This window comes from Cyanistes caeruleus, chromosome 1 (assembly GCF_971803275.1).
Source record: "Cyanistes caeruleus chromosome 1, bCyaCae1.hap1.1, whole genome shotgun sequence".
Classification (NCBI taxonomy): Eukaryota; Metazoa; Chordata; class Aves; order Passeriformes; family Paridae; genus Cyanistes; species Cyanistes caeruleus.
The window spans coordinates 42,672,556-42,689,258 of NC_141701.1; the positions used below are offsets into that span (position 1 = coordinate 42,672,556).

Genomic DNA, 16,703 nt, shown 5'->3' on the forward strand with positions numbered 1-16,703 from the left:
GCCCAAAACAGGGTTGGGAGATGGTTGGAACCATCAGTCAGCATTTATTTTGCAACTTAGCTTTGTCATATTATCTGAAAGACTGATTACTTTTTGGATAGTGGATTAGAAGCCCCAGTGTTTGTTGAGAAAAACTTTAGAAGCTTTGTTGTATTTGCACCAGGAAAAAGTGTTTAGGACAGTTTTGCAGGGCACTTACCAAGATCTCATGCATCACTGTTTGGAACCACTGATCTACAAATTTATTATCATGCTTTCTCTTTTATTCTTGTTTTTTTGCTATTTGGGAGCAAGACTTCACAGTGTCACATAACTGTGATCAGCAAGTATGAAACCAAAACAGTTTAGTTTAGTAAAAACTAACAGCAAATATGTTGAATTCCCTTAAAATATTGCACCTTATTATTTTTTCTCCCCCAAGAATATAAAATGAAAATATTTCAGGTTAATACTTTTCCAGCTGTCTTTATTTTAAAATGAAGCTATTTTACAGTCAGATGAGCTGGAAAAAGGTAATATAGTGAGAATCTTCACTATTTCTAAACGTTCAGGAAGTTTGCAGACAACCATCAAAATTAATAAACTAACAAAACTAGAAGTCTGAAGAGGACTTAGTTGACCCTGGATAATCCTGGGCTTTAGAATCTTATACTGCATTACTTTAATGTGTATAAGAGAGAAAAAATGATGTCCCTAAGAAGAGGTGAAAGGAATGTGGAATTGCCACATGGAATACAAGGCTGCCTGTGGACTATCCCAGACAGAGGCAAGTCTGGCCTCTTTTCTTATCCTTTGGCAGCTGTATAATGGTTTTTGGCTGAAGGGAAACAGGAACACATCTCCCTGCCCATGGGTTCTTCTGGGCATGCAACTGATTGCTGGCAAGTGAGCTTCAAAAGAGTCTGGGCATGGGATTTTATTCTGATTTTTTTTCCCCTGAAATTGTACCTTGAACTTGAAAAGCCTTCCAGAGGAAAATGGCATTTGTGCCAAAAGCTCTGCTTTTGAAGAACTGAAATATTTAAAAGGAGTATTTCTCTGAAACTTCTCAGTGAGTTCATATCCCCATGTCCCTCAGGGAACTACAGTGCACATGTGTTGATTGGCATGATTAAATCCACTGGGATTTAAAAGTTATGTTTGAAAGGTGAGCTAGTGGTTGATATTCACTGATCATGAAACTAAAGCTGGGTGTCTTGGATTTGCAGCTTACTGATGCAAGAGACAAACATCATCTTTTTCTCATTCTGATAATAACCTGTGAGACCACAAACATGAAGTTTAGAAAACCAGTAAAGCTCTGAGAAGTGAGACACAGAAAGGTTCTGTGTAAATAAAACTTGTGCTGCAGACTGCATTTAAGACTTCTGGTGGTAGATGAACATTGGCTTTCTGGTTTTGGTTATGTTTGTTTTGTTACATATACAGCTTAATTTTATGCTTACTGAGATTCTGGTGGGATAACTGATATACCTTTGGGAAAGACCAAAGCTAAAGGCATTTTTCTAAATTTATACAGTTCTGCTTCTTACATACTCATGCTTACTGTACTAATATGTCATCCAGAGAAAGAAAGGAGTGAGTAACTCTTGCAGACACATAAAGTTATGTAAACTGGGTAATAAGGGTTACTTTTATGACAGCATAATTAATTTTTAATTTTACCATAATGACTATAACATTGCATCCTAACAGATGGTTGTGAAAACAGCAAGCATTCAGCATCAATTCTCCTTTTTATGGCAATGTGCAACCATATCCATCTTGGAAAAATGGATTATGGTTCCACTTGTTGGCGTAACAATCTGCACCAGAGTTCTGAGATGTGAGCTAACACCTAAGCCAACTGCTTTACTGAATGACCGAGCCACTGCAGCTTTTTGAGTCTTACTTGTATCTATTATCTTTGATATATATTTATGTGTGGGTGGATGTCATAAAGTAGATGTAGCAATGCGTCAAATTTGGTCTATGAATGCTGCAAATCACTAACCCCCAAAGCTTTGAAAATTAAATTTCAATGTCTGAGATAAATTTACTTCTGGAATATACCTATTCTATGTGACTATTTAGCACAGAAGTATGTACAGCAGCATTAGCATTGACTGCCAAGAATTTTATGTCTCAGATTTCTCAGATTCACCACAACTCACTTCTGTTTTACTTCACCAACTTCACAGAAAACCATGAAGTAAGACAACTGTACACAAAAGGTTTAAAATATTACGAATGTGTGCGCAGGATTTGTGACTCCAGGGGAATGATTCAGGCATCCTTTTGAGAGAAAGTGGACATTTTGCATACAAATACCCCACTGTTGTTCATTCTTTTCTAAAAAACACTGCTTCTCCATTGGTCACTGCAGTGACTATTTATTTAAAGACCTTATAATAGCAATAATAGGTCTGGCACCTACCACCATTCAGCTATAGAGTGAATATCCAATGTTAGCACCTGTACAATAGGACTTCAGTGGTCTATGGTAGCTCTAATAAGAAAAGGGATCTCAAACCTGCAGGTGAAGGATGAAAAACATGACAACCTATGAGCAAAGGAGTGACTCTGGAGGATCTTTGCTGTTTCTCAGACTTCAGATGTGTCCAGCCTGTTCTGCAGCTAGGCACCTAGCAGTAGCTGATATGGATGTTCCCCGATGGTTTTACGACTGCGTCACCACTGGTTAGAAAAGTCTCTTGTAAAATTTTTGCAACAGATGTATCAGTGCAGTCTTCATTACATGCTCTTATTCTACAAACCCTTGTTTAATAAATAATTTGCTATAGAAAATATGGACAAATTAAAGGGTCGGTTTCTAGGCGCTGCAAAAAACCACAAAAACAAAAAGAAAGGCCTAACAGCAACACACCCAAAGTATTCTGAGGACTGTTTAACTCCCACACTTTCAAAATTGGCTTGGTTTTAAGACACTTTAAACCCAGACAAATCATCTGAGTCCTCTGCTACTGTTGACTCGCCATTTACTTTAGAATCACCAGGATTTTACCACCAAAATATTGTAACACTCAGCTGTGTGGGAATAATCACAAAAACTAACTCTGTTCAAGGGAGCTAAATGCCTATTTCCTCTGCAGCAACTGGTCTCTGAATATTTTTCCTCTTTCAAAAGAAAATAAAAGCAGCCTTTCCACCTAGAGTTGTTCACACCTCCTTAATAAATATTTTTTAAAATGTCCTAGAATAGCACAGCACTTTTATATAGAAATAGGATTCACACAGTACTATGCAGTATAACATAAAAACCTCAGAAAACAGCTCTCTATGGAACCAAAATAACCTCTTATTTTTTTTCTGTACCTGAAAAGAAAAAGACTGAAGTATATGGAATTAATATTCAAAGCTAGGCAAAGTCTCTAACTCACAAAAACAGAAACTATTTGCAGTTAAAACTTCTTTTTAAGAATCAGACACTACAGATAAACTAAAGTAAGTATCAAATATTAGTTTTAAATACTAAAAAAGACTTTGCAATTAAACTATTCAAAACATCTGGCTAAGGGCTATTTTTCCTACCCATAGAGTTACTATAAAAAATGAATTAATTCTTCCTCTTGATTATTAATTTGCTCTGGAGTACTGGCTTCTAAAAAACCCTCAAGTAGCTTATTAGCTATAAAGGAAAACTTGTACTTTTACTTGCGGTATCAGATAACTGCAGATGAGAAATAAAGTTAAACAGCGAAAATTAATTAAATGAGTTAAAAAAACCACACAAAACCCAAAATATAAATACTGTCTGAACTTAAAGGCATACCGGGTTATATTAGACTGATGATTAGCTATAAATTAGCTTGACTCTGTATCTAAAAAAACCCAAATCTTGTTTTGTTTTGAAATGTTTGAAATGTATGCATCTCTTCAGATGTATTATGCTCACAAAGTATCTCTGCAGGTTTTTATTGCAGATAAAGGTCCAGCTACAATCATCCTTCTTCTCAGCTTTGGCTGCCAAAAGCACTTGAATTATCTGATGTCTGGGTAGGTACAGGTAGTATTTTGCAGGCAGATCGAACAGCAAAGCTGGCCAGTTGCAGCCTCCCCTAAATCAGAAGCTATCCCATTTTGGTTATCAAATCTCCTTAAGATGTAGGGTGAAATAACTTGAACTCAGCACCATCCTGACACAAGTGAGTTCTGAGCAAACTGCATCAGGGCATGGGCAGGAGAAGTTCAGTTTTGCCTGAAGATGCCACCCCAGACTTTGAGATGCAGCAGCTGAGCTTCCTGCAGAGGTCTCACCTACTCCTCTAGAAACTGGCTTCACACAGGAGCTTTAGGATGGCAAGACTGTTCTTGTTTTTACCAAAATGTAACCATTCTATTTCTCTGCTAGCAGTCACAGTCCAACAAAGCAGAAAATGGCAATGCCGCATGGTCTGATGCTTGACTAAGACTGCTGTCCCTCTAGGTTATGTTTCTGTCAAAATCTAATTATACAAATAACTGAGATTGTTTCTCATTCAGGATGCTGTGACTGCAGTGATTTAATGTCAGTAATCAGATGTTATGTACTATGCTTTGCATCACTTGTTTAAACAATTAAGGTCGTTACCAGTCACTCTCCCATTCATTTCTCAAAACCAAATAAATGTTGGCTATCATGGCATATGATTTATATATTCATATTTAGGAACAAAGGTGTTATGACTTGGTGAGGTTGGCTCAAAGCCTTGAGGGAACAGGCTGGAATATAAAGAATAAAATTTGGAGGATGAAAACAGTAAAGATGAGGCGAGGTACCCACAAAGAGGTCTTGGGAGGAACTGGTAGCCCTCATTGAAGCTAAATGAATCCTAGACACGGCATCCAAAATTCCACACTTGGAAAACCAGCCTAGCACCAAGAACTACCCTAAGCAATGTCCATTCTTCACTCCCTTCCTGAACAACCGTATCAAGTAAGTCACTCATGGCAGCCAGGGCCACATCTCCTTCTCCCTGTCACAGCAGACCGAATGGCAGCACATTCCTATCCTCAGTCATGGGTGGGCAATGACTGGTCACACACATGCCCCCAAGAGCCTGATTTCATAGCCACAGAGTCAATATTCCTCAACAAGTCTGATTTCTGGAAGTGCTTCTTCAGGAATGAAATTTCCCTTGAAAATGTTTTTGTTCAGGATAAATGGCTTTCATTTTCCTCATTAAAACCTAGTTTGCCTTTTCAACCCTCCACTAGTGGCACATGCCAGTGGGCTAGAGAGTAGAGAAGCAGATCCAGGACAAGAAGCAGAGTTTTTTATCCACTGGGCATGAGAAATTACACCCATTTTCAACAGGAGCTACATGTAGAATTGAATTTTTTAAGATTGCAGATAACCATTCCATTCACTTTCCTAAATGAAGTTGCTGCTGCCTCCTACATACTGGAGTAAATGGAGACTTTCTTCTAATCTAGGAAATATTCTGCACTAGCAGCACAGGAGACGGAAGGGTTTGCTATGAGCAAAATAAACTTCCTGAGCATAGTTTTGGTAGAAACTCAGTACAGTTTTCTGCTCAGCATCACATTTTCTAGAGCCATATACTGCTCACCACTTTGCTGGAACAGGGCTGCGAAGTCTATGGAATTCTGTTGCACCTGGAGAAGTGAGGCAGCGTTTTCCTTCCCTGACATGGCGGGCTGCAATGCCAGCATCTCAAGTGCCAGGACAGCTGATGGGTTTAGGAGACGAAGCTCTATAATCACTCCAGCAGAAACAATGAATTATGTTCAAGAGACCTATTTAAAACCCCTGAGTCTAAATGAGAGAAGGGGAAATTTGTGTACAAGATTCAAACAATACAGCAACCAGGCAGATTTAAAAGCAATGCCTGACACACGTAAAAATCCAAATTTTCTCTCCCTAGGTTAGTAAGAAAATTATTATCATGATTTAATTATTTCTGTACTATTACAGTTTCTAACTTTCAAAGAAGGTGATGCTACAAATTATATATGATCTCAAAAATTAACACCTTGAAAACTATGGATGCTAGCTTTGGAACAGGCTGCAGGGAGCTGCAGAAACTGCAGGCCCATGGCCTCTCAGTCCTGCCTGAGAAGCTAGCCTGGGAATTCAAAGGAGGATTTCAAAACAATCCTCAGAGACAGAAAACAACTACCAGGTGCTGTTTGTCTGTCCTCTTGTTTTCCTTGCAGGATAGAGTCAGGGGGGTAGTGTGCCCCACTGACCAATGATGGTGATGTAGCACTTTGCTAACCAGTAAGAGTTTCTTTTCTGTACTTTTCCACGTATCTGTCTACAAGACAAGCCTAGAGCAGTAAACTAGAGAGATTCTCCTGATGTGACTCCCTTGAGAGTCCGTGTCATTCTTTATCGCCGTTCCCAATCAGAACGACAGAAAACATGTTTAATCACTGCTGTGTGAAGATTTCTGTGCCACCACCAAGTCCTGCACTGCCTAGAGCTCAGTATCCCAAACAATTTGCATAGCCATTCTTAACTAAGCAATTATTTGCAATACTTGGCAATACCTTGCGAGCCTTGGTAGAGAGAATAGCAGCCAGTGCCACAATCCACCAACTTTGGGAGGACATACCCATAAACATTCACCTCAGGTTAGTGCTCATGAAGAGCTGCTCCAGCTCGTGGCTGGGAGGAAGCAGTGGGAGCATTTGGCTGAGCAAGGTCCCTTTGCTGGGTCCCCCAGAGGTGCCAAACCTGCACTAACCGTGTGGGGTTGCTCTGCAGCATGTTGACATACACCCCGATGAGCACATGTTCATCGGCCAGCCTGTCTGCAACATCGAGGCTGTACTGTAACCTGAAACAGGGGCGGGGGACAGGGTGTGGTCCAGACAGACACAGAGATAAACAGAGAGAGCAGGAGCAAGTAAGATTGTGAAATGGGAATCTAGGAATGAATACTTCAGTGTTCCTAGAGAAAAAAAAATCAAAACAAAACAACACACCAAGTGCAGAAATTATTTTGTTATTATTATAATTTACATGTTTAGTATTTAGTGATTTAGGATGGCAGCATCCCACTTGAGCCATTCTCAGAAATCAGTGAGATGCCAGATCAGGCCAGGGACTGAAGCTCTGGAGCTGTACAGTACCATTTATTACATAATAAAGCAAATTGTGAGGTCAGCATTATTTGTTCCAATATACTATATATTGCACACAAACAGTAATACAGATAACATGCATGACTGACACACTGAATTCACAAGCTTGATTTGCTTGGAAGTGTCTGATCAAGACCTTATGCATCCAGGTGTACATAAATATATTTAAACATGCCTTATTTAGCTCACTGGGTTAATTGCTTATGACAATTTTCTCAGGAAAGATATATATATAGAATACATTAAAAATGGGAGAAATAGAGGACAAGTTTTTGGTTTAGCTGTGTTAGTGCAAGTTAAGAACATACTCTCTCTCTTTAACTTACCCTTTGCCTTTCAAGAAAGCTGGAGCAGCCCTAGCCAGCAGTTTGCTCTGCTCTACTTCAGTATTCTTGGAAGGAGAGCTAGTTAATAAGACAGGAAAACTAAGAAGAGGGTAAACAGTTATGTCTGAAATTCATTATAGAACAGAGTTTGGAGAAGCTCATTTGAGTGCTCTGGACTGAATAAAAATAATAGATTTAAAGGAATTCTAGAAAGCCTCAGGAAAAGCAAAATCAGGAATTACGAGTTTTCCCTCCTGTTCTCCAAAAGCAAACTATTGAAGTCTCCACTACAGAAATGACAAACAAAATGTGTTTCTCTCAAATGGAGAGATGAAGGCCGGTGTATTTTCCAGATGGAGACTGAGATAAACATGGTCTGCTTTCAAGCTTGGAAAGCTTTACCATAACAGCTAAATTGCTTTTCTCCACATTAACTGTAAGTTGGTTTCAATAATCTATGGAAAGGCGTTTATTTGGATGCAGTGATGGGATACAGCAGTTTAATTTTCAGAAGTACTGTTCTTCTGTTGATTTAAAATAATATATAGTTCACCAAACACACTTTTTTTCCTAATTACAGTATTTAATGGATTGCAGTAACCGCATCCTTCCCAACACTTAAATATCCATGTTAACAAGCTACCACTGGCTAAAAATGGAAAACATTGGAAATGTTCTTTTTTTTTCATGCTGCAGCATTTTTTGGTTTAAGATACAACAAATCAAAACAATATTATATTTTACTTTCTTCTTTTTAAATAATATTCACTTTTTTTTTGTTTGGCACCTCATGGGTACATGAGCATGGATGCACCTGCGCACCTGTGCATCCCACCTGTGTGTGTAGGTAGATGATGTTGCACAAATGTGATGTATGATAAATCCTCAAAACCTTCAATATTGGGACAAAGAAGTAATTCAGTGAGGTGAAATTTTTGTAATTCCCCTCCTTTTGGGAGGGCAAGGTTGGCAGTGGGGTCCTGAAAAGAATGGGACCAAAGGTTATCCTAAGAACTCAAGCCTACTGATTTATAATAATTTTGTAAGATAGCTGTATGAAATGCTGTACAGCACAGCAAGAAAAAATGCTTGTTTCACATTCCTCTGCCCATCAGCATGCTACTTATGTGTACTGTACTTCCACTGGGGCAATATCCATGCAGATAAACATGCTCCATGCCATCTAGAAGGATGCATTTTCCACATCTTTTCTTCTCAGTTACAGAAGGAAAATGCATTCAAGGGGTACAGGATGTGCCATTTCAGCCAAAAATGCACCTTTCCATTCTAAAAGTACAGATAAATATGTTGTCACAGTGGGAGGCCACAGGCCCCAGAGCAGAATTTGTGCCTTGCTTTCTAACAGTGTGCCCTTCACCAACCACTAGTTCTCCCTCCTATGCTCCAGAGGCCACACAAAGTGTGGAGAGACAGGCAAGCAAGGATTACTCACCAAGCAACTGATACCATGCCTATCTCTGTCCCTTTCTTTTTTAGTTGATCAAACAAATGTTAATCTTTCAACCTTTTCTCATGAGTTACGTCTTCTCTATTTTTCTAATGTTTGGGGTCTCCTCTGGACTCCAGATATGCTGGTTAGCATATCTGCCCCTGTGCTGTTGCTCTAAACTGCATGCAAACCTCTAGGCAGATGTCTCCTCCTCTGAGGAGTGAGTTTTAATGGCTTTCCAGATGATGTTCAAGGGTCAAATGCAATCTAACAATTGTATTGCTGACTTCAATTAGTTTGTGGTTCACTGCAACTGCTAGGTCCTCTGTTAAAATATTTCTATCCATCCAATTATGCTCCCATCTTTTATTTGACTATTTGCTTCCTTGCTACAGCACTTTTCACTTATAATTACTGAATTTCCTGTAATTGATTTCAGATCATTTGGACATCAATTACTATCATTGCTACCGAGCTACTTCTTTTTATTTAGAAACTGCTCTCCAAGCACTCCTTCCCATAACTATTTCAACCTTTGTAGCATCTACAAATTGGATATATTCACTCTACTGCTTCCATTAAGTCACTATGAAAAATAGCGCATAGTTTCTTAGTTAGGATAGCTTTGAAGAATCCCAGCAGATGTCCTTCTCCTAAAGCCACAGCAAACATCTGAAAATGTCATTGTTCATTTTCAATATTGCTCTTTTATAATTTCCCTATGTCTGTAGTTCCTTTGGGTACTTCTGTGTCATCTGGGACTGTTTTAAGTCCTTTTAAGGTCAACGTGTATTGTATCTGCTGCTTCTTTTTTTCACCCACTGGATCAGTCATCCTGTCAATGAAATAAATTAGTTTGGTTGATACAATTTGTTCTTGACAAATCTATGGTGATTATTTCTTGTTTATTATCCTCCAGATGCTTACTAGCTCTTTTATAATTTCAGTATCTCTGGATACCAAGGTTAGGCTGCCTCCTTTATAATCCCTTTCACCTTTGTCCCTGATTCCACCTTCAACTGTCCTTCATTTGGAAGAGCTGTTATTTCTCCTTCTTCTTCTTCTTCCATATCTTCCTACATCCTCCACATATTCCCCAAAATACAACTAATACTTCAGAGATTGTTATGGGCACAATGAGTTTCCAACCGAACGGGTATTTTAAAGATATATTCCTGCTAAAATGGAACACCTTGTAAGATGCCAAATAATGCTTCTCCATCCAAATTCAGAGACAAACATTCCAGCCATGGGCAGACGTCTATAAAGATACAGACCTAACAATATTGGTGTAAATGTTATGCCCTCATTAGTGTCTACCTGGCTACTAAACAATCAAACATAAAAACCTTTCCTTTAGCCAGGTAGAATATTGCTGATGAAACAAGGCTTCTCATCTTGTTCTGAGAACAACATACAAAGACAACATGCAGTTGAAGTCTACCACACTCCTTACAGACAGGAACATGGACAACAGCAGCAATCAGTATGTTTTGCTCCAAGTTAGTTGTTGACTAGAAATCTGGCCTAATCTCTTCTTATGCCTAGGCAGAATATCCAATTCCTTTAACTTTTACATGGAGTTCAAAAAAGGCACCAGCCATTCTGACTCAGCATTAAGTAAGACTCAATTTCTCCTTGGCTATGGGTATCTGGTATCATAGCGCATTCTATCTATCACCCAATTGCCAAGTCATTTCAAGTTCACCAGAATGTGTTGCATCACACCATTTATTGCAGTTTATTACTCTTCTAGAAGAACTAAATGCATTAGCTGTGAAGGGGGACTGAGAAAAATGCAAGAAAAAACATTCTGTTTCATCTTATCCTGCCGAAGCTCAATAATTCAATAGCTTAAAGAAAACATCCATAAAGAAAGAGCAGGAGATTGTACCCATTACTATGGCAGCTATATACTTTAAGTCAGTGTGACAGACTGCAGCTGGGGAACAAAATTATTCAAAAAAGGAAAAAAACATTAATTCAGTATATAGAGTTATTTCTCTTGACTGGACAAAAGTTTCTATAATGCTAAATTTACTTGTTTAGATGTAACATATCCAAATTATTGGGTTTGCAAGGACATTACCTACTCTGCAGTAATATTCTCTTGTTCTGCTGCCCCCTAGGCTATCGGAAATTGTAAAAACAAATGAGAGAAACCCCCTGAATATTAGCTACAGCAAAAGAATTACAGGCCTTGTGGTTTTAATCATGTTAGCTGTCAACACAGCAAATGACCATGATTTGGTATTTGGGAGAAGATCACAGACTTCTTTGTTTCTTCTTTTCTAACACAAGTGCTTTAAAGCTGTTCTTGAGCTGCACAGAGCTTATTGTTGATACCAATTTCCACACTGTATATATTTAGAAGAAAGGTGCTTGTAAATTGCTAAGCCAACCTTCTCATTAAAGCTCTCTTATGCACTTGCTGGCTCAAACTAAGCAAACAAGCACAGAAATTTTAAGTGGACTTTAATTCTAAAGCAGTTTGAAGAAATTAAAAAGCATCTTTAGGAAAGCCTGAACCCAACTTCCTTTGAGCTTTGGAGTAATTGTGTACCCACCCAAAATCTGTGCTTCAGATGCATTTAAAGTGTAAATAGTATATAATGTTCCATCTCCTTACAGCTGTTCCCTGCAATTTGTCACTGCATTTACCAATTGTCAAAGGTCTTTCCTCTAACAAGATTTTCCATCTTCCCAGTTAATTTCCAGTTTTCATCCATGTATCCAGAAATAAAGATGATAGTGTGCTGAACTTAGGAGATGCTATCCATTTCCAGCAGCACAATGAGCTGGTGTGCTGAATTTAGCATTTACTGCTTCAGGGAGAAACTGGTTAGAATGGCTATGTTCCTACGTGAACACAAGTAGCTGAAATAAATACCGTGGGAATGCTATGAATGACATTCTCTGCCAATTCTCCTTTGAATAAACATTCAAATTACGTAAAAACTTTACTTCAAGCTATCTGAAACCTCTGGACTAGACTGCAACACAAATTAAAGTAACCATAAGTTATCTGCAGTAAAAACACAGCCAGCAGAGCTTTTAGTGTTGATTACATCCAGCTAGAAATTTTACTCTACAGTTTGTACTCCTCTTATTATAATATGAATCATGGAGTATTTAATATAAAATCAGCACAATTTCAAACAGAGCCATCAAAGTCTGTTTCTCTGATGTTCAAGAGGGTGAGCTTCCACTAATGAGGCCTGATTTTCCCAGGGCTATAGTAACAGTAAAACTTAAAAGAATGAGTGAAGATACAGTTATTAGTCTAACCCAGGTTGAAGATCCTGGCATTTAGCAGAGAAGTACCTTCATATCGATAATTCTTACTGAATTATAGTTAATGCTTGTGGATTAGTTAAAAAAAAAAAAAAGTAAAGGATATTCCACTCCACATAAAAAAAGATGGGGAAACTGTTCTTATGCAATTGCATGTTTTTTTATGCAGAATGAAATAGGCTCTTCCTTTAGGTCACTGAGATGTGAGGGAATGCTGGAAAAAGGTGCAGCAATGAGAGGCATGGGTCCAAATCCAGCACTCACTATGTGAATGAGAAGTTTTCATTAGTTTTGGTAGGACTTAAATCCGCCTTTCCTGTGGTGCTTTTGAAAAGCAAAGCTGAGGGGTCTGGGGAGGGTTATTGGCAGGCAGCACTTAAAGCAGAACAGCAGCCACCCACAGCGAGAGCTGAGGCAGAGGAGGCTGGCTGTGAGACCTGGAATCATTTCCAGGCTTTTGTGCAAGCCTCTTTCATTCCTTGGTCAAGAACACAACAGGCAAATCATACACTGACGATGTATGAAACCATAAAGGTGTAGTTTTCTCAGTTTTCAAAAGCAATGTTTCCAACTTCCACTGGACACATTAGTATTAATCCTACATGAAAGGGTAAAATAAAAGACCTGTGCTGCGCAGAAGCAAGAGAAGTTGGCAAAGCCCACAGCCAGCAGGAAGTTTATTCAAAAGACTAATTAGAGCCACAGAAACCCTCTAGCCCATCAGAACCTTCCTAAAGAATATTTTGAGTAGTTTAGCAGAATTGCTAATGATTTAGTGCATGAGCTACAGAACTACTGCGATTAGTAGGTTAGTGCTCTCATACTGACCGTGAATTGTTGTGAAGCTGATTTACATACAGCTTTATAAGAGAATGCTCATCAGCCACAGGACTGGCTGCATTTATACCCCCAAGTAACCTGAATGATTCAAACAATGAAACCTCGTTAATACTTCAGAAAGAATACACAGAGAGCAGAGTGTTCAGAGAGGGTTTGTAACAATCAATCCAATTTATTTAGAAAGAATACTGACTTGGCTGTTTGTAGGGTAGCTTTTTCTTTCCAACAGAAAGATGCAAATTAAATTTGTAAAAGGTAGAAATAAAAATACTGAGACCAAGCTGTCAAGACTCCTAAAATCCTGCTATGCCAATGAAACAAAAGTTACAAAAACAAAAACAAAACTTCTAATATACAATCAACGTAATTACCTTACGTATCAGGGTACAGTTAATTCTAAAAGAGCCAGAATGACTGCTGCATCATGGAAACTTTTAACTGTATGGGGATGTCACACTATCCACTTAAAAGCAAGTCTGGGTACTTATATTTGAGGGGGGTGGTACTATCACCTGCCTTCAGGGGATTCTCATCAAGGAGTGTCTCCTAGGAAAAAAACAGAATTCTAACAGCTCAGGAAGCATATAGGTTTAAACCTGATAGTTAAAGACAGTCATTTACTAAAGAAGACTAAAGTAAAATAATGGGGCAGGTTTTACAGGCAAAAAAAGACAAGCAGCACAATAGTCAGTGCTGTGAGCGTTACTGCAGGTTCCTGGCCTAAGGAGCAAAGTGTACTGTTGTTGATTGAACACAGGGATGTCTTGGGAATAAACAGAAGCATCAGTAATGCTCCTAAAGAGCACTGCTCTTAGTGACCTCTTCTGGAGAGGCTACAAATACATTACCCTGCCTTGCACATAAACCCCCATATATTCCAATGACAGAAATGAATCTGCATTTGCAGTCTCTCTGTATAGGCAGCAGATCTGGCCTTGGGGGCTGCTTTGGGACTGGCTTTCAAAAGGCATCTCAGTCACACCCACTTGCACTAAGAAAACACTGTGAATTTACAGTTTACAGCTTGTGGTAACAAAATTCATAAATCAAGAAAATAGAAAACCATCTTTAGTCTGACTTTGCAGTGTACACTGCAAGTTTGGTTTAGTTTTGGTGTTAAAATATGTAGCTGTGCATACCCAGAGATTGTGTTTTGTCATTTGGGAATGCTGAAGCATGGACACACACAGCAATCAAGCAATAAAATGCACCCAAGGAAGATACACTGCTCATCTTCCCTAAGGCAGCAGGAAATTATTTTCCTGCCACCTTCCTACCTGTGTACATTTGTAGGCTTACATAGATGGGGTCAGACAGCTTGCAAATGTTACACACATATTTTGGCTGGATGAGCCAAAATATTGAGTCAAAATGTACACAGTCAGCTGCAAGCACCTCCTCTTTGGGATTTATGTTTCTGATGAGTCTTCCCTGGCTTGTTTACTGAAGGGTCAGTCACCATATTCCAAGGCTGCTCCTTCTCCCTTGTTGATTTTAATGAAAATCAGAATGATTTAACAGGAGAAAGGATGTCTTGCTGTATCTTGCAAGTATGAAGACATCGTCTCTTTGTTCATTCATATCCTGCAGTATGGTGCAGACATTCCCAGTAAGCAATGGCACCACCCAGTTCCTATTCCCATAGTGCTGCTACAAAGTGGCTTCTCATCATCTATTCTGTAGCCCATTTTGGGTCCCAATGGGAGGGTGCCTGGGGCTGCATGTGAGCACACTTTAGTGGGTCAGAATAGTTAAATGAGAGCTGAAATTCAGTGCTCTGCTGTGGGGACTTTGGGGTGCCTTAAATCCAGCTCTCTGCTCAGATGTCTGGGTATCACTCCAAACTGACCAAGGCATTCTACTCACATCTCTTGATTTTACTGTGTGAGAGGGTTTGTTTTTTTTAACCCCTGTAAGGGAACTGAAAATTCAAACTTCCACCACTATTATATAATGGTTTGATATAAACTGAGGTAAGAACTCACCTTCTGTTTGCAAAGGGACTTCCTGAGGGAACAGAATGGGAGAAGAGTGTGTCGTTCATGCTGGTTACAGGTCGGGGGGGCCTGAAAGGCAAAATACCCAGCTGCATTGATTTTGCACCAAAACCCCCTCCATCAGCAACACTATTTATGTAGAACAGAATGAGCATGTTTAAAATAACATTGCAACTGGCATCTTCTGCTTTACATAGTAGTAGCTTCAAATTTTAAGAAGTTGGTAAGAATACATTGGTACTTAGGCCTGAAGGTAAATAATGCTTTTATGTGTTCTGAGGTGAGTTTTAAGCAACCTGCTTGACTTTTTTCCCCCTGCTTTGGTAGAATAGCCACAATGCCATTGTTCCATCTCAGAGGCAACAGTTGAGGGTGCAGTCCCTGATTTCAACCAGCCAGGATGGGCACTGGCAGTTTTCTGTGGCAGCATGGAGGTCTGCAGCATGGAACTGCCAATAAATGGCACACCTTCTCATGAAGTTATTCCTGGTGCTAAGCACCATGCTACCACATCCACATAGGGACCACAGTGTACCCAAACCCTCAGCATCCCGTAAAATACATGCAGAATTTTAAACTGGTTTGAAGGCAAAGCTTTTTAACTGGTATATCAAACCCCGAAGTCAAAATTTAGAGTAAGTATCTAGCTCAGGAGGACCCATTTGTAATGATGATCTTATTATTACATTCCTTATTTCCTTCCTGCTTTTACAAAAAATGAAACAAGAAGGAATTTTCCTCCGCTTTCTTTTACTATCTACTCTTAAAAATAACCTGTCTATAATTTTCTCCTTCTGTATCCATTAAGGAGAAATTTCCCCTTTTTAGCAGACTTCTTATGGAACATTGGACAAAAGATCTATCTGCTCAGGAACAACTAAAAGGTATATTATTAAAATCACAGGGCATTCAATCAGATATGAGCAGAATCTGAAGCCACATGTAATTCAGACCACAATTTGGTTAATATTGCCTTTAGGCTCTGTGGAAGATCTATCTTGCTTTTTGAATTCTGCAGATGTGCAAATTGAAATATGGTAGCCATCTGCAAAATATTCACTGAGCTCCAATTGTGCAAGACAACTGGTCAACCAAAACATTTCCAAGAAAGCCAGTTCTGCATAGAAGTGAACTATTACCATATATTTTGTCCTGTAACTTGTTATAAAACAGGCAAAAATTATGGTATTTGAAAAATCCAATTGAATTTCTCAGCATGATAATGCCACACTGATTTTAAGAAGTTTAAAAGAAAGCGGTAGAATGTGGAGTATTATTAATTTATTTATATGAAGATACAGTTTTAACCTAACACTGCATCTGCAGAACCACATGAAAACCTCCAGTTCTCATCTGTCATGAATTTGAGAAGCAGTCCTTAGTCTTCCACATACTTATAGAGAAGTGTTTGATGTTACTTTTTTTTGGTAATACTGAGATTATCACAATTTTTCCAAGCTTTTCCTCCAACAATTGTACTAAAGAAGAAAAATACTCACCAAGTATCTCTTTTGCAGGCAGAATAAAATGGAAAAGAGATCATTAATTAAATTGTCAGTTTAATATTTGTATGGTCTAAGTAATACATTGGACATACTCCATTCTTATGACCGTGATTCTGCAAAAAGCATGAGAGCCTCTATGCATAAAAGGTCATTAAGCTGTTTACAAAAGCCAAGTTACTCTCATGTACAAATATCTCTA

General features: G+C 38.8%; 1 protein-coding gene across 50 annotated transcripts in view; it reads right to left on the reverse strand.

The window, feature by feature from the left end:
* The window catches only part of DTNA (dystrobrevin alpha), a 221,610-nt gene that overhangs the window by 30,271 nt on the left and 174,636 nt on the right, over nt 1-16,703 (reverse strand). For 19 of the 50 annotated variants that reach the window (XM_086888961.1, XM_086889057.1, XM_086888945.1 and 16 more), the window contains one exon: nt 14,988-15,068. In XM_086888961.1, the coding sequence (XP_086745087.1) occupies nt 14,988-15,068 (81 nt within the window). Of the gene's footprint in view, nt 1-6,692; nt 6,786-7,418; nt 7,518-12,990; nt 13,081-14,987; nt 15,069-16,703 lie in introns of all 50 variants that reach the window. The other 31 variants (XM_086889008.1, XM_086888831.1, XM_086888996.1 and 28 more) reach the window with 4 other exon arrangements.